Consider the following 18,398-nt stretch of genomic DNA (forward strand, 5'->3'; position numbering starts at 1 on the left):
ATTATCAACCTTTTTTCCCCCTCTCCCCCCAATGCAGGTATTCTTTATAAATTTTCCTACGGGACTGCTCTGTGGAGAAATCAGGAAAGCATATGTAGAATTTGTGAATGTGAGCAAGTGTCCTCTTACTGCATTGAAGGTTGTATCAAAACATCCAGAATTTTTTACTTTTGGTGGAAATACTGCTCTTCTAACACCACTAAGTCCCTCGGCCTCTGAAAACTGTAGTGCTTACAAGACTGTTGTGACAGATTCTACCTCTGCATGTACAGCACTGATATCATCAGCTTCTTCTATAGACTTTGGGGTTGGCACTGGAAATCAGGCAGAAGTGATACATGTCCCACTTCTTGACTCTGTCCTCCTCCCTGGGGCTTCAGTTCAGCTGCCAATGTGGTTACATGGACCAGATGAAGAAGGGGTTCATGAAATAAACTTTTTGTTTTACTATGAAAGTATTAAAAAACACTCAAAAATGTGGTAAGTTTTTTTTTAACTAACTTTTTCAAACTAAATTAGGTCTTACCCAGTAAACTGTTTGACACTATTGTATTTAGATATGTCCAGAGGTATTTAACCTAAGTTTCATAAAAAGGGAAGTGGTGTCTAACTTTGCAGTAATGAAATAAAGCATGAACAATAGTGGCTATCACACTGAGCTCATTGCTTGCTAGATTAACTTTCTGACTTAAAGTGTCAAACTGAGTAGACAAATTGCAAAGTACTGTGCTCACAAATGAAATAAACCTCTATGAATTCTTAGTAAAGCACAGTGTATTTGAAGATGGATGTTTGCCATGGAAGCATATTTACTTCTTGTTTGTGGGTTTCTTGATGTCATAGGAGGAGAGTAGGTGGAATGGTTGCTATTGGATAAAAGGAAAGCTCTGTTCACATCAGACCCTAAAGCAAGTTTTGCTTTCAGTTCAGAACTTGGCCAACAGTTCCAACTTGCTAATTTTTTCAACTACTATTAAAAAACAAATAGCCCCCCCCCCCCCCCCCCGCACACTGCCTTTTCACTTTCTTCTTCCTTTCCAATTAAAAAATAGCAGCTAATGAGGTTGATATAGGCAAGAAGGGGGGAGGGATGACTGGGTGGTTTGAGCATTGGCCTGCTAAACCCAGGGTTGTGTGTTCAGTCCTTGCAGAGGCCATTTAGGGATTTGGGGCAAAAAAAATTGTCAGGGATGGTACTTGGTCCTGCTGTGAAGGCAGGGGACTGGACTTGATGACCTTTCAAGGTCCCTTCCAGTTCTAGGAGATAGGCAATCTCCATTAATTTAAATTTATTTAAAGAGGTTGTCTGCAGTGGAAGAATAACAAGGCCCTGGATGTGGGTTAATGAAGCTGCACATTTATTGTCTTTTTAATACCTGGGAGTATCTGGAAACAAATTGTATGGTACAGAGAGGAGAAGATGAGCTCCTGGTGCTTAAGATGGAGGTTGGATGCCCCTACTTCTGTAGTTCCCATAAGGTGTATTTTCCTTGCAAACATTTCCAGTGCATATTACTTGATAAACGTATCCCTGCCACATAGAGTTCCTGCATTGAACATCTGCCACAAGGAGCCACCAACAAAATGCTTGGCTGCCTCCTCTACTCCATTACCCCTCCAGATTCCTTATTCCTTTTTATTCCTTATAAATAGAGGTAAACCATATTTGCATCCATTGTTCACTCCCAGGTTTTCAGAGTGTACAAGATGCATTAGCTTATCCCCTGAACTTGCCCCTCAGGCTTTGCAGAGAGACTTACACAGTGTCTCAGGTTTAGCCCTGTCCTGGCTAATACTGTTTAGGAGTAGCAGGAAATGGGAGTTCTGTGTTTTGTGAACAAGCTCTAAAGAACCACACTATCAGTTGATCATGCCTCAGTTGTTCTCAGACAATTTAGGAGTGAGCCTTCAGGAGTCTCTAGTGAACAGTACATTCACCTAACTATAATTCCCATCTGCTATTCCTCATAGATCAAAGAGGAGAATTCAGTGTTTCCAATCCTTTCTGTCTGTATTTCTCCTTCATAAATTTTATGCCCTGGCTGCCTTTTGAAGTTTCAAATCAGTATAGAGATGTTGTTGGTATTCTTGGCTTGATGCACTTTCTCAGCCCCTATCTGAAAAGTGAGAATACTTCATTACCTCAAATAGACGTTGAGGATGAATTAATGAATCTGAACTGGGGATGTTAAGGACTAGTCGACTATCCAATAAGCAAATGGTTATTGGATAGTTAGTTGACTAGCCAATTCCCCCCAAGCCTCCATGCTGCCTCTATCTCATATAGAGGCAGCGGGGGGAGGAGGGGCTACTTCAGAGTGGCAGTGCCGCACAGCTGAGCCTGGGATCAGCTGTGCAGCGCTGCTGCTTTGAAATGCTGAGGCGGCATTCAAAGGGGCAGTACTGAATAGCTGATCCCTGGCTCAGCTGTGTGGTGCTGCCCCTTTGAAATGCCACCTGGACGCTTCAAAACGGCAGTGCCACACAGCTGGTCCTGGGATCAGCTAGGGAGTCACCAGCTGATCCCAGGCTCCAGCACGGTATTTCTGCGGAACCCAGGATCAGCTGCTGACTCCGGGCTGCGCTGTCATAAGAGCCTCTCTTGTACATTTCAAAGCTGGCAGGCTGCGTGCAGCCCGGAGTCAGCAGGACTTCCTGCTAGCCCTGGGCTGCACATGGAGTTCTGTATTCCTTCTTTGAAATGTACAAGTCCCAGAAGAGGCTCTTGTACATTTAAAAGGAGGAATGCAGCAGTACCTATCGACTAGTTGAGTAGTCAATGGAAATTGCACCGACTAGTCAATTAACTGTTATTTAACATCCTTAGTCTGAACTACTCGTGTATTATAGATGTAGAGCATAGAAAGTCTCTAGCACTGTTCTGTTGACCTGCCAAATCTAACAGAAGAGCAGCTTTGTGGCTCTCCAAAGCTGCTTCTCTCACCACCTGAGTGGTGGCTGCCAGAACTGGAGCCTGGGCTGTGGTACTGAAAATAATACCGTGGCCCAACTCCACTCCCAGAATATGGGGCAGCCTCCTGCTGCATGGCCCATTCCCTGGGAGTAGCTGGAGCCACGGCTGCGTGGCAGCTGCTGGGGCTGGGACCACAGTGCTAAAAATAGCACAGTTGCCCCAGCTCAAGTCCTGGCACATGGGGTGTGCTGCCCCATGTGCTGGGGCTGGAGCTCGGGCAACTGTGCAGCTGCTCCCTAGGCCTGGGCTGCTCTATTAAAAATAGCACCATGGCCCTGGCTCCAGCCCTGGCCCACAGAGCAACTGCCCACCATGCTGCCCCGCCTGGCAGGTGCAGGTGTCAGGATGGCAGAAGGTAAGGTAAGGGGCAAGCAATAACTATAGGGAAGCTGGGGGTGAAGAGAGGAAGGGACTTGTGCTGAGGGGAGTGGAGGGGGCTAGGGCAGGAGAAGCAAGGTGCAGGGTGGAGGAGAGACAAATGCTGGAGAGCCAAGAGGAGAAAGGGCAGGAAGAGCAGTGGCAGGGTAAAAGATGGAAAGGTTTCAGTGGAGAGTGGGAGGGGACAGTGTGATGCTGGGAGAGGGGCAATGGGACGAGAGGGATGAGTGGGTGCCAGGAGAAGAGGGATTGAAAGGAGGGATGGGTATGAGGAAGGTAGGGTTTGGAGCAAGTCGTGTGAGGGCCCAGAGGAGCATGAGGAGAACTGGGGCAGAGGGTGGTAAGCGGGTGGGCACCGGAGAGGAAAAGGGCAAGGGGAGCAGGGGCAGTGAGGGAAAGGGGAGGCATCAGGGGAATTGTGGAGGTGAGCAGAAGGGCAGATGTTAGGGAGGGACAGGCACTAGAAGGCAGAGAAGAGAGGCAGGGCAGGTGGGTAGAGGTAGGTGTCAGGAGAGGGGATGAGGAGGGAGCTAGAGGAGGAGTGGGCACAGTGGGGAAGGGCCAGTGCAGGGGTCAGAGGAGGGGGAAGTGGGGCAAGTCCCAGGAGGGGAATGAGAAGGGCAGGTACCATGAGGGCTGAGGGAAGTGAGTCGGGGGTGGGGAGGCAGTAGCAGGCACCAGGGGCGTAGATAGGGCAAGGGGAGGATGAGAGACATGGCAGCAGAGGGGGAGAAGGAGGAGGGTTATAACTTAGGTGCCACAGTAGCACACATCCGAACAAGCGCATATGACCTCATATTAGGGCACAAGAGAAAAGTCACTCTGCTCATGGATGGAAAATCTTAGAGGGAACACTGGTTATAAGGGAATTTAGGGCACTAAAATAATTAACATGTTTTGTTCATCAGTGTTGAGTTGTTTTAGTGCTAAAGTAATGCTTTTAAAATTTAGGACTAGCAGCTATAAAGTTGTGTTTTTTTTCTTTCTCCATCTGTCTGGATCTCAACCTGTTTCAGTGTTCTGTAGAATGTAAATACAAGAACTACAACTATATATCAAAGAATGTTTTCTCAGGGGGAGCTGGAAACAAATTAATTGCCCGATTGCATCTGTCTTTAAATATAAAAGCATAATTGTTAAGAATTTTTCTGATAACTCTGATTGCAACTTAGAATGTGACTTTCTTTCTAGTCATAGAGTATTAAGACACACTGCAGTTATTTGTACCAGCCGATCTTTGAATGTTCAAGCTACTGTCTGCAGAAGTAATTCCTTTGAAGATGAAGGCAAAGGGGACAATATGCTAGTATTTGTGGATGTGGAAAATATCAATACTGTAAGTCTGTTTAGAAAAGAGGATTTTATTTTGCCTGTATACTCTTATCAAAGTTTGCTCGCTTACTGCATGTCTTGATATGTTTCTGTAAGCATATGCTAGGTCTACTGATAGCATGTTATGGCATGTCTACATTAGGAAATTATTTTAAAAACTTATTTTGAAATAACTGTAATAATAACTCCATTATTTCATTATTATGAGCTTGGTAATGTGGATGCGCTGCTGCTTGTTTCAAAATAAGGAGAGTTATTGCTAATAAGGGGAGTTATTGTAGACCAAGGCTTAATGTGAAATTTGTCTAGTTAAATTTTAAAAAATTGCATAACAGCTTTATTATAAAAGTTCTAAGTGAAACTTGCTCAATAAAATCCATTGGAACTTTTTAAGACTCTTCAAATACAAGCTGAATTTCACTAAATCAAAGTTCATTGTAGATAAGTTCCATTGTGATTCCTCTCTTCCCCCGCCCCACCCCACCTTCTCCCATATTCTTTAAGAAATGTGATAGATGTCAATTTTTATTTGGCTTAAAAGTCTGTGTACTGTAAGATACAGTACATACATTCTTGAGGCAAAGCATGGATAACTAGCTCTGAATGGCATATCTAAGCCTTCATTCTATCATGCAAACTTTGTTGCTAGCTTTAAATAAAAAAAATATTCAGTTCCATGTTATAAACTTGGATTCTGAGTCTGATACTTGCTTATACCTAATAGCCAAATTCTCAAACTGGTAGGTCCTCCCCAATTGAAGTTGCTTCAGTAGCTTGGCATGATCTGTAGCTATTGTTCGTAGTCTTTCCACACGATATTAAATAACCCAAAATCTACTTTCTTGTTACAAGCCAACATTTAGAGTTTGGGTCAGGATAAGAAACTGCTGAATGGGTTTTTTTGGGTGGCTCTGTTGTACATCTGGTATATGGACACTTGTAAGTGTGCTGATCACATAGCATTTAACTCTTGTTCACAGTATCACTGCTTCTGAGGCTGTGCTAGTATTCATTGTGAAGGGGGGAGGGTGGCAGCAGGTGAAAGGAATCTGGGAGAGCTGCTCTTTTGCTCTGTACCCTTACTAGGTCTTAGTGCTTGCAGTATTTTGCTGCTTTACTCCCCTGGCTGAGCACAACCCAGGATATGAACCAATTGTGGTTTACATTCTGCTCATTTGAAACCTGATCTTACGGGTAGGAGTCAGTAAGTGCCTCTTTTGCTTCAATTTTTAAAGATGTTCTATGACCAACATATAAACTGTTGTAACTAATAATCTACAGCAGCCATTTGCAAACTATGGGTTGGGACCCCAAAATGGGTTGAGACCCCCTTTTAAATGGAGTTGCCAAGACTTGCTGGGACCTGGGGATGAAGCCCAAGCCCCACCACCTCAGGTTAAATAAAATAATAGAATCCTTACTGATGAATTTTTAAACAGTTGGGTGATAGTTGAATTGCCGAACTAAGTAAATATTTTATATGCTCAAGCACGTTTGTTGGTGTTCTTTTGGCTGGCTTCTAAAGTTAACATTAGTGGAGCAGTTATCAATAAAGCAGCATATGAGGCAGAAATTCTGACCTCAGAAGGCTTCCACCGCATCATATAAAACTTGTTAAATTAATGCTGTAGATGACATTGATTTGAACAGAATGTTTTTATTCTGGGAAGTGTTAAGAAAAACGTAAGTTATTAGGCAGAATTAAGTCTGAAAGTTGATTAAAAACATTGGTTGTGAGCTTCTGGTCCATGTGACTTTTATCCATATCATGATGTCTACAGTTAGTATCCTAGGCTGCGTCTAGACTGGCATGATTTTCCGCAAATGCTTCAAACTGAAAAGTTTTTCCGTTAAAAGCATTTGCGGAAAAGAGCATCTACATTGGCATGGACGCTTTTGCACAAAAGCACTTTTTGCAGAAAAGCGTCCATGCCAATCTAGACGCGGTTTTGCGCAAAAAAGCCCCAATGGACATTTTCGCAAAAAAGCCCCGATGGCAAAAAACAGTTTTTAGCTGTCTACACTGGCCCTTTGCGCAAGAGGGCTTTTTCCCAAATGGGAGCGGCATAGTATTTGCGCAAGAACACTGACAACCTTATATTAGATCGTCACTGTTCTTGCGCAAATTCAAGTGGCCAGTGTAGACAGCTGGCAAGTTTTTCCACAAAAGCGATTGCTTTTGCGGAAAAACTTACCAGTCAAGACGCAGCCCTAGTGAATAGAAAAACGGACTGAGTCTGAAGGCCTGGATTCAGTTACAAATTCTGCTGCAGTTCTGCTTTGTGACCTTGGACTGCTCACTTCACCTCTCCATGCCTATTTCTTTTCCATCCTTTCTCTTAACTGATTATTTACTTTGAAGGCTCTGCAGGGCAGGGGCTTACTTGTCTTTGTGCAATGTCTAGCACAACGGCATTCCAATCTGTTGTGGGTTCTTTGTAATATAGGTATACCTAGATATGGAGTAAGGCCTGCTGCCCCAAGATGCTGAAGTTGCCAAATCTCATAGATTTTGAAATGGGGCTCTTCATTTTTAGAATAAAAAATTGATAGTCACATTTAACTTTCTCTTTCTTATTTAGAGTGAAGCTGGTGTTAAAGAATTTCATATAGTACAAGTATCAAGTAATAGCAAGCACTGGATGTTACAGAAAGCTGTAAATGTCTCTGAAAACAAAGGTTTGTATGTTTATGAGGTCATTGTTCTCTTTGGCAAAGAACACTTACATCTTAGGAGAGAAGGCATCAGATTACACTATTTAAATCTACTTACGTTTTCTCCTTAAAAACATTCTTTTGTTTTTTCATTTCAGAAATTGTAATTTGTCACTGTAATAAAGACACTTTTGCATGACCAACAAACTAAAAATCCATCTTTCCACTGGGAGTTCAACCTATCTGTTTGGATTGGTTGACTAGTGAAGTTTACTTTGCAGGTTCTTCCAGTCTTCCATCTGCTTTGCTTTCTGTTATATTATTTTTATTTATCATTAATCTATTTCTCCATAGCAGTAGAGTGGCACTTAATCAGTTATCTATTTATGTATTGTTAATTTAATCTCCTTTAGTGTATACAAATTTGCTCTATCCATATCTGTACATGGACATATTTGAACATGAGTCCAGACACCTGGGCTTCTTGTTGCACTAGAATTGCTGGTGAGACCAGTCAGACGCTTCATATAATGTAATGTACCTCTCATGAAATTGTTTCCTTTCCAATACCTGTTCTTCTTACTCCAAGTTAGAAATAATTGGAGGTAGTCTGCAAATGGAAGTCTTTCATTCACTGACTAAGGTCATCAGCATACCAGATAATTGTAGCAGGATAGATTCTCTGTATCTGCTAGCAAATATGAAATAGAATCCAAGTTTAAGTAAATTCTATTATAGTCAATAGTTGAATCAAGTAACTTGAACAATATTGATTTATAAAGCAGTTTCTAAATACTCAGTCTCCTATGTGCATCAGGCTTTTACAGATTGCAAAGACTGGATTTGGGAGGTGCTGTGGTAGTTGAGACCATATAGGTATCTAGATCAATGGAAGAGACATTATTGCAACATCTTTCTTTCAGATTATAAACTTGCCAACAGAGAGAGAGGAAAGTTATGCTTTAAAGCAGTAAGATGCAAAAATTCTGGAGGTAGGTTCACTTAATTTTATTGGACATTTAGTTTTGAGTTGGATTTTCAAAAGTTTGTGACTTCCATGACACTTAAGTGCTCCTGTTCTGACTTTTCATACAGATGAAGTGATACCTTTTTTCTTTGTCCTTTAGAGAATTATACATTTGCAGACATTGTGTTTGGAGATGAGCAGGTATGTGTAGTGGTACAACTTAATGCACTTTTGCAGTATTCTTTCAGTGTTAAATACTTATCTTATGCATGTGACCCAGTCAAAGCCTTTCTTGACCAAGAAATACCTCTCCATATGTGACAAAGTTATCTTGACACTTCATGTCTGTTACTATTTTAAAAACACAAATTCTTGTACCTTAGTTTTTTCTCCTTGCTTCCTCATTGTACATAGATGTAATAAACATGTGAACATAGACAATATGGGAGGCAGCACGATCCAATAGATAGGATAGTGGAAAAACTGGAGACTTAGATTCTGTTTCTGACCCTGCTTTTGTTTTGTGGCACTGAGCAATTCACTTCTTTCCCTTCCCTCCGTGTTTTTTACTATGTAGGCTGTAAGCAGTTGAGTGCCTAGGATAGGGAAATGCTAGTCTATTGAGCCCTCAAGATGTTGCTGTAATAGAAATATTAAAAAAATCAGTTTAATGGCTTTTAAATATATTTAGCTGACGGATGTTACTGTTCAAGCCAGTTGGTGTCCCAAACAATAATAGACTCTCAGAACAGGCTATCATTTGGAATAGTGGGAATAACCCTTCCATCCCTCCTTGGTCATGAGAGAGAACTGGACCATCTCCATTCCTTTTTTTCTTAATAGCTTCATAGAACAAACTTGAATCCGCTTGTTGCATGTTCTGAAAGCAAAATGTGTTATTTTCTTACAGATAATCAGTTCAGCTAGTCCATGTGCAGACTTTTTTTTCAGAAGCTTATCCTGTGAATTAAAAAGAACGCACACACAATCTAATATGTCTCAAGGAGCTGCAAAACTGTCTTTTGACAAGGCAGTCAGATTGATACAAAAGTGTAGTGAGGTGGATTTAAATATTGTTGTTCTCTGGAAGGTATGTATGGTCTGTTTTACTCATCCATAAAATAGTTGATTATGAAACATGATTAGTAGAAAACAAAAGCAGATAAGATGTTTATAACTAATGTAGTGTTCTTTAGATGTATAGCTAATTTTCCAGACAAATATTACCTTTTGTTTTCATTAAACTTTAGTTTGACCGGAAACAAGAAATTAATTGAAACCACCTTTGGGACAGTAGTGAAAGTTACTACTAGAACAGTGAATAATCAGGAATCTTTTTATTATGTCTCAATGTTGTGATTAGCTTTATAATTGAGAGATCCTGTCCCCTCCATATATGCCTGTTTTCTCATGATGACCTCAGGCCTCATGAGGCTTGCTTTTTGCAAAAATAGTAAATTAAATCCTGATCTCTTTGAGCCTTTACACAGGCAGAACCTTTAACTCTGAGCACACAAGGAGAGTCTCCTACACTTTGCTCACATTAGAGGATTTCTTTGAAGGAATGCCCCACTCTTTTTAAAGGGGTGGCTGCAGCTTCCAAGCATAAACATGAAAAATATGTCCACATAGCAGTAAATCTATATTCTGTTTGGCAGTATAAAATTCCCACATTTATTCGGGAGCCTGTACACTAGTTTCTGTACGTTTCCACTCTGCAAAGCACCATACGTTTCTTACTTCAGTTATGGGAGAAACTGCTGAGGGTAAAAGCCTGCTGTTTTCTGCTGTGGACTAGCCCATACTTGCGAGACATGTATAGACAGTAGGAGAGCACAGCTCGATTCCTGGTTTAGGGTGTCTCTTCCTGGCTCTGGGGACAGATTGTGGTAACAAACAGGATACTAAATGTTACAATGCCCCCATGTGCGATTCTGTAGGAACTCAGCTTGACGCTTTTGGACATAGAAACACCCACCTCTATCATTTGGGGTACAAAAACATGACCTCTTACTACAGAAGCAGTAGCAGAGCCATAAAATAAGTGGGTCTGGCCCACGAAAGCTCATCATCAAATAAACCATCTTGTTAGTCTTTAAAGTGCTACATTGTCCTGCGTTTTGCTTCAACTACCCCAGACTAACACGGCTACATTTCTATCACCATAAAATACTGTATGTGGTCCAGCCATTACGAGGTAACACAGAGCCCACTTGCTGTTAGTGTGTAACAACACACTTTTGGAGTGTTGTTTTTGAAAGACAAAGTAGTTGAAATTGTCTTCATTGTATTTGAGTCCTGAGGTCTGTTCCCAGCTCTTTTGAGTCGTCAATTATGTTTACGAAGTGTCTGGCTAGAGGGAGGTGGCTACACTTTTGAGTTTGCACATTTTTCCCATTTTCAAAATGTTGACTCTTGTAACAGCTGATACGCAATGGTGTTCCAAACTAAGAGAATGACAAAAGAAGTCTGATTCAAAATTCCTTTTATTTGAAATGAAATAACTGTCTTCCTCCCAAAGTTTCCAATGTGTTCATCTAAGATCTGACTTCAGTGGGAGTCTTGCGCTCCAAGACAGCAAAATCTAATATTGGAAAACTACCCTAATAGCAGTTTAGATGCTGCTAGATACTTGCAGAAATCTCTCTAAAAATATTTAATATAACAAAGTTGTAAGGCTTTGGTAGGTGTGATTTAAAGTATCATGCATTAAATGGCTTTGTGAAACGAACTGCTGAGCAGTCCTGTGACTCGTGCAGCAGAGCTGCATTGAATTGTATAGTTAAACCAGGAATTTATGCTGCAATGTCAACTATGCACTAATTCACTTGGTAATCTTTTATTATTACGGAAATAATTCGAAAATATACCACAACGTCACAGTGGAGCAAAACTGATTTAAATAAAACTATCTACAGAATATCTTGAGATTTTTTTTTACATAGTTCACTTGAGATTTTGTTAGTGAATTTTATTGTTAATTATTTTTGTGAAACACTGCATACCCAACTCTTTACAGTCCCTTGAATTAGAAAAATTAAGGCATCACAGAGGACTATTCTATGAGATTTATTAATTAGCTCCTTAGCTTTCTACTGCAAAGTAAATACACTTAATTGGAAGGTGAAGTGATTCCTTTATTCATACTTTTCTGAATCTGGAAAATATTAAAAGGTAGTATGAACGCAAGGTCATTGTCACTTCTAGAGTTTATATTATAAAATAGAAGTGTTGTTTGATAGCTTTTGAGGTTTGCAAGAAACTTAAGAAATACTGTATGTTTGTCAACTTTATATTTAGGCGTATGTTGTGGAAGACAACAAGCAGCTTATTTTAGAAGGACAGCATCATGTTGTTCTCCACACGCTAGGGAAGGAGGCTTTTTCTTTTCCTCAAAAGCAGGTAAACAAAATCCTTTTTGGTATTGAAAACCTCTTTCTTCACAAAAGTGTTTCCGAAGTGTTTGGTTTGCTTCCAAAATGTGAGAGTAAATAAGTTAATGAAGTTTCCTTGTAAAGGTTTTTTTGGTGTTTATTTTGTAAAGCTCTTGTAAATATACATCTTGTAAATTAAAAGGAATCTGCTAATTTTGGAAGCATACTTTTAAGTCTGTTAAATGGCAAAACTGTAAAAACTGGTAAACTTAACTGGGAGAGATCAATACAAATATTCCTACCATTGTAATTATATTTTAGAATATCTGTTCTGTGATGTAACAAATAGTTATAGAAGAATAATTAGGGTGTGCAACAAACCTGTCAATACCTAAATATATGTGTGCGCGCGCAGCACTGTCTGTCCTAAGAATTAGTAATGTCTAAAACTGTCAACTCAAAATTGGTTAGTTTGAGAGTTAATTTGTGTAATACTGAACACATGAATAGTTCAAAGTATTGTTTTAAATTCTTCACATTTACAAGTAATGTGTAAAGTAAAGGTAGGCAAGACTTAGTAACGAAAAGTTAAGGAACACTATTTTGCCCATTTTCTTTTCATTAGTTATCTTAGTTCTGTTTTCCCTTAAATCAGTATTTTATGTATTTCCTGTGAGCTCTTCAGTAGAAATTTATAGCAGAGTTGACTGTATTTATACTGTTAGCTTACCAGAACAAGAACTCTTTTTTTCTAATTGCATCTAAAGGCAAATATGGTTATATACATACATAGCTCCTGTTAGTACAGAATCTGAAGATGTAATGAATTTGTCCTCACAGCTTCTCTATGGGATGAATTAACTCCAGTTTTATAGTTGGGAAAATGAGGCAGAGTAAGTGGATTGCTTTGTCTCATAGAAAATCTGTAGTAGATGTACCCTTAATTGGGACTCTCTGGTCCAGGTAAAGGGAGGTCTGGCCACAAGGGAGAACCGTGGTTGGTGGTGGGGGGCCAGTGACTCAGCTGGAAGCCCTGTGGGGGCGGGGGCAGGTGGTGCAGCTGGGAGACCTGGTCCCAGTAACCGGGCAGTAGCAGGGAGCTGGCACTGGCCATATAACTCCAGCCCAGTGGCAGCCAAGAAGCTACAGCCTAGGCTGTGCAGCTCTGGCCCCAGCAGCAGTGGGGTCAGTGGGACCTGGAGAGCTCCAGCCCAGGGAGTGATGGCTGGGCTGGAGCCCAAGCCTGGGGTGGGAGGGCAGAGGCAGTGGTTTAGCATGGACCAGGAGAGGAGAGACTTCTCCTGGTCCAGCAAATCCCCTCGTTTGGAGCCAATCAGGTCCCAAGGGTGCTGGATCAGTGAGGTCCAACCTGTAGTAGGTTTTCCTGGGGTTCCTTTCCAGGATCTCAACTACTTCCTCTGCAGCATCAAAATTCCATTTATGCTTGAAGAGTAAGCTTCCTAGGTCTTAAGGATTTTGATGTGAAATAGTTTCATTTTTGTTGTTGGTATCTTGTAACCTGTTAGTACAATAAAAATGCTATTGTGTAGATATTTCAATATTTTATTTTAAATTGTACACAATAATAATAAAGTCTTTAGTTCTTGTTTAAGCCTCATACCTCAAAACTGACTTGTAACGTGAATTTGGTGAATACAGGTTGATCCTCTCTAATCTGGCACTCTAGGCTTGCAACATCTGTGCTCTGACATGATTTTAATTAAATAGCCACATCCATGATAAGTGGACATCCAAGTTTCCTGCAGTGCCATAGTTTGTTTACAGCCACCAGTCCTAGCTCTTAATGTTCTCTGCTGTTATTTAGCTCTAATTTACCCCTAATTTACCTGGTTCTGCACTAGGGATGTTAGTGTGTAATTAGATAGTCATGTAACTGCATGAAATCTTAGCATTTACCAACTATTACATAGTCCCTGGGGGTAGTGCTGGCAGCCAATGCGCTCCCGGCCCCACACCCAGGGAGCCCCCTGCCATCCTGCGCTACTGCCTCTATTAGAGGCAGGAGCCAGGGAGTCAGTTTAAAAACCAGCTCCCTATGCAGACTGGCTGTCTACCACCTCATGCTGCTGCCTCTGATACACTGCAGAACTGATGTGGGGTGGGGGGAGAGCAGGGAACCAGCTTTTAAACTGGCTCTTGCCTGCCCCAGCAGCAAGAGAGGAGAGGGTCTGCGGAACCAGCACATATAAGGAGCCTGCTTGAAAGCCGGCTCCCTGCGCGCATTGGCTCCAGTCTGCCCTCCTTCCGCTCTGTGCCACTGCACCTCTATCAGAGGCAGCAGCATGGAGGTGGAGGGGCAGGCAGATCTGGTGCTGGTGGGGAGCTTGCTTAAAGCCAGCTCCTCACGGGTGTCAGCTCTTGCTCCCCCCACCTCTTTGCTGTCTCTGATAGAGAGGCAGCAAGGGGGTAGTGCATGTGGTCAACAAAATTAACCGATAAGTCCAGGCTTATTGGTTAATCATGTAGTCGACTACATGTTGACACCTCTATTCAACACTGGTGAGGTCCTAAAAGTGCTGAACTAGAGGGCTACGTCTACACTGGCATGATTATCTGGAAATGCTTTTAACGGAAAAGTTTTCTGTTAAAAGCATTTTCAGAAAAGAGCGTCTAGATTGGCAGGACGCTTTTCTGCAAAAGCACTTTTTGCGGAAAAGTGTCTGTGGCCAATCTAGACGCGCTTTTCCGCAAAAAAGCCCCGATCGCCATTTTCACGATTGGGGCTTTTTTGCGGAAAACAACTCTCTGCTGTCTACACTGGCCCTTTTGCACAAAAGTTTTTCGGAAAAAGACTTTTACCCGAACGGGAGCAGCATAGTATTTCCTCAAAAGCACTGACAATCTTACATGAGATCGTCAGTGCTTTTGCGGAAATTCAAGCGGCCAGTGTAGACAGCTGGCAAGTTTTTCCACAAAAGCAGATGATTTTGCAGAAAAACTTGCCAGTCTAGACACAGCCAAGAGGTTCAACCTGTACTAATTAAACCCTCTGACATACTGAAAATAGCTTTGTTTTTTAAAAATGGCTGAATCGTATGTACTGAAACTGTACATAGAGCTGTTTTATTCATGTTTTTGGTGATATTTTCAGTTACCAAATGATATTAAACTGAGAAAATAGAAATTGCCTTTCCAGTAGTTGCCAGGAGGAGATTATCATCCACAGTTGACTGAACCATAGTAATTTGCAAGGAGACTGTAAAAACAAGATGCTGACAACATGGCGTTCATAATAATTCTGGCGGAACTCTTTAAAATGTAATATTATCTTGGCCCTAATCACATTCCAGTGTGAAAAATTGCATATTATCTGACTGATTAAATTGAAATACATCATAGATACATTTCCTTCCCTAAACTAGGAATTAGGAATTCTAAATCACTCTTTGCTATCCTAGCTAGGATAAGAGTAATAAAAATCGTGCACTTCAGAGCATAGCTTGTTCCTTTGGAAAGTCAACAAGGTTTTTTTTCTCTTGCACGTACAGTATTACACAACTGCCTATATATGCATTATGAGGAGACAGGGTTTTCACTTTCATATTATGCATTACGTTTTTGTTGCTGATGGATACAGAATATTGGAATAAAGGGATCAGCTATCTGTTTTGGCACATCTTAGTCTTAATATTTTGTCTAGTAAGTTTTATAAATAGAAGTTGTAACTCCAGGGCTGCTATATCCATGTGACGCATCTCATGTTGCTAAGCAACATTGCTTTTTAAAAACTTGTTTCACATGCAGTAGTAGTGTAGGAGTCTTTAATGAACAGTTTTGAATCTGATTATGCCCTTTGCTTCCCCTCCTCTAACTCTACACATGACAAACTGCTTTTGAGGTAAGTCTCAGAAGGGTAGCCAAGTTTGTTTAAGTTTTTCCAGTTGCTGACTAAGAATGGTCTGCAGCACCTTAGAGACTAACAAAAATTGAGAGAAAGATTAGACTAATGAATGTCAAATGTAGCTTATTTCCTTTGAGTAGCCAAAAAGGGAAGAGCAAAAAGGGAAAATGGGCATTATGTGACTTAGTTCTTTAGTCTCTAGTACTAATAAACAAGTGGCACAATACAGTCTCTAGTGCTAATATGAGGCAGAAATTGGAAGTCAGAACTTACAAATATAAACTGAGGATGAGGATTTTATTTATAAAATGGAATCAGTTCAAGCAAACTACTACATGTTGTACTTCCCTGATGTTCCTGGACCGGAGAGCCAAAGTGAAGAGAAGTCAGATTGTGGGGCAGGAGCACAGCAGGGGGCCAGCCACTTAGCTGGGAGCCTCATGTTGGGGAAGGGAGACCAGGCAGTGCAGCAGGGTATTCTGGCCACAGTGGCAGGAGACAGCCCCAGCTGTGCAGCTCTGGCCCCGGGGAGCCCTGGATGGCTGGGCAACAGCAGGCCAGGCAGGGGCCCTACCTGGGGGACTCTTCTAGTCTTGCAAATCCCCTCATTCAGGATTGCTCAGGGCCTGACGGTGCCAGATCAGGGAAGTTCAATCTGTAATACAGCTTAGCATGTGAATGAAGATGTTATGGTAAAAACTGTCTGACTTACAAAACTACAAGCTTAGCATGCATGTGCGTACATACAGCTGTGTGTGCATAGTCTGTTGTTGGCTTAGAGCAGGTATGGGTAAATTCTGGCATGCAGACCAGATCCAGTCTGCAGGAATAGTCCTTGGTGAGCTCCCAGCTCCATATTTCACCTGCGCCTCTACAGGTATTGGCTGATCCCAGTGCTCATTTACTGTAGATCACCATACGCAGCTAATGGGAGCGACAGGAAGTGGTGTCCCAGGCTGTGCTGCTTTCCGCCACTCAGATTGGCTGTGATTGCCTGTACCTGTAGAACTGCAGATAAATATATTGGTTGCGGCCCGCTAGGAACTAACCCTGGTGCGTGGCCATTTTTTTTATTGCCCTACCCAACTTAGTAGGATTGAACCAGCTATGCCCACTAATATATAAAATGAGTGGACAAATGTACATCTCTGAAGATACTCATTATAGGATAGGAATTATTGCAGTTCAGCAGAAATTAGGTATTTGTAGTAACCATCCTTGCCACTACTTTTAACACTGCCATAGTGAAGTTCTTGTTAGCAGTTGGAGTCTTACCTGTCTTCCCTTCATCTGCAGTGACCAGTATCTTTTCAATAAACAAAGCTCAAATTATAACTCCCAAGCTATAATTACCTTGGCTCGCTTCAGTTTTCAACTTTCATCCTCCTCCCTTTTCCTTTACCAACCTCCACTAACCTGAAATCCTTTACTTTTTAATTTTCCACATTCAATTTCAGCCACTCCTCAATATTCTAACATTTTTTAGACTTTGTCTGAGCATATTTCTATTGATCACATGGAGTTCAAGGTAAGGGAATCCCAAATTGCGGATTGGAGAGAGATTGGGCTGGACAATGTTGAAATTTTAATTAAAAGGGCAGTCCATCACAGCTAAATCATTCAAAAAATATTGACTAAATTATGATTGAGATTTTTAGTTTGAAATGCTATTAGTGTAACAGTTTTAATCAATTTAAATTTATAAATATTTTTGAATTTTAGTCCACATTTTTAATATATTGGTTTGTTACAACATAATAATGGCCATACAGGATCAGACCAACGGTCCATCCAGCCCAGTATCCTGTCTGCCAACAGTGGCCAATGCCAGGTGCCTCAGAGGTAATGACCAAACAGGTAATGATCAAGTAATCTCTCTTTTCCTTCTCCAGCCTCTAACAAACAGAAGGTAGGGGGACACTATTCCTTACCAATCCTGGCAAATAGCCATTAATGGACTTAAATTCATGGAGGTTATCTAGCTCTTTTTTAAACCCTGTAATAGTCCTAGCCTTCACAACTTCCTCAGGCAAGGAGTTCCGCAGGTTGACTGTGCGCTGTGTGAAGAAAAACTTCCTTTTGTTTGTTTTAAACCTGCTGCCCATTAATTTCATTTGGTGGCCCCTAGTTTTTATATTCTGGGAACAAGTAAATAACTTTTCCTTAATCACTTTCTCCACACCACTCATGACTTTATATACCTCTATTATATCCCCCCTTAGTCTCCTCTTTTCAAACTGAAAAGTCCCAGTCTCTTTAATCTCTCTTCATATGGGACCCATTCCAAACCCCTAATCATTTTAGTTGCCTTTTTCTGAACTTTTTCTAATGCCAGTATATCTCCCTTGAGATGAGACCACATCTGTGTGCAGTATTCAAGATGAGGGCATGCATGGATTTATATAAGGGCAATAAGATATTCTCTGTCTTCTTCTCTATCCCTTTTTTAATGATTCCTAACATCCTGTTTGCTTTTTTCTGACTGCCGCCGCACACTGCGTGGATGTCTTCAGAGAACTATCCCCGGTGACTCCAAGATCTCTCTCCTGATTAGTTGTAGCTAAATTAGCCCCCATCATATTGTATGTACAGTTGGGTTATTTTTTCCAGTGTGCATTACTTTACATTTATCCACATTAAGTTTCATTTGACATTTTGTTTCCTAATCACTTAATTTGCTGAGATCTCTTTGAGGTTCTTCACAGTTAAGATCAAAGCAGATTATCTAGAGTAGTTTAGAATAGTCTGCAAACTTTGCCACCTCACTTGTTTACCACTTTCTCCAGATCATTTATAAAAAAGTTGAGTAATATTGGTCCGAGGGCTGACCTTTGGGGGGACCCCCTCTCCGTTTTG

At 41.2% G+C, this 18,398-nt stretch overlaps 1 protein-coding gene across 8 annotated transcripts in view; it reads left to right on the forward strand.

Moving 5' to 3' along the window:
* TRAPPC8 (trafficking protein particle complex subunit 8) overlaps positions 1–18,398 on the forward strand; it is a 102,456-nt gene that overhangs the window by 72,733 nt on the left and 11,325 nt on the right. For all 8 annotated transcript variants that reach the window (XM_075920768.1, XM_075920767.1, XM_075920773.1 and 5 more), the window contains 7 exons: positions 38–480; positions 4,544–4,688; positions 7,267–7,363; positions 8,263–8,331; positions 8,467–8,507; positions 9,217–9,396; positions 11,607–11,708. In XM_075920768.1, the coding sequence (XP_075776883.1) occupies positions 38–480; positions 4,544–4,688; positions 7,267–7,363; positions 8,263–8,331; positions 8,467–8,507; positions 9,217–9,396; positions 11,607–11,708 (1,077 nt within the window). The remainder of the gene's footprint in view (positions 1–37; positions 481–4,543; positions 4,689–7,266; positions 7,364–8,262; positions 8,332–8,466; positions 8,508–9,216; positions 9,397–11,606; positions 11,709–18,398) is intronic.

Source organism: Pelodiscus sinensis, chromosome 2 (genome assembly GCF_049634645.1).
Source record: "Pelodiscus sinensis isolate JC-2024 chromosome 2, ASM4963464v1, whole genome shotgun sequence".
Taxonomy (NCBI): domain Eukaryota; kingdom Metazoa; phylum Chordata; order Testudines; family Trionychidae; genus Pelodiscus; species Pelodiscus sinensis.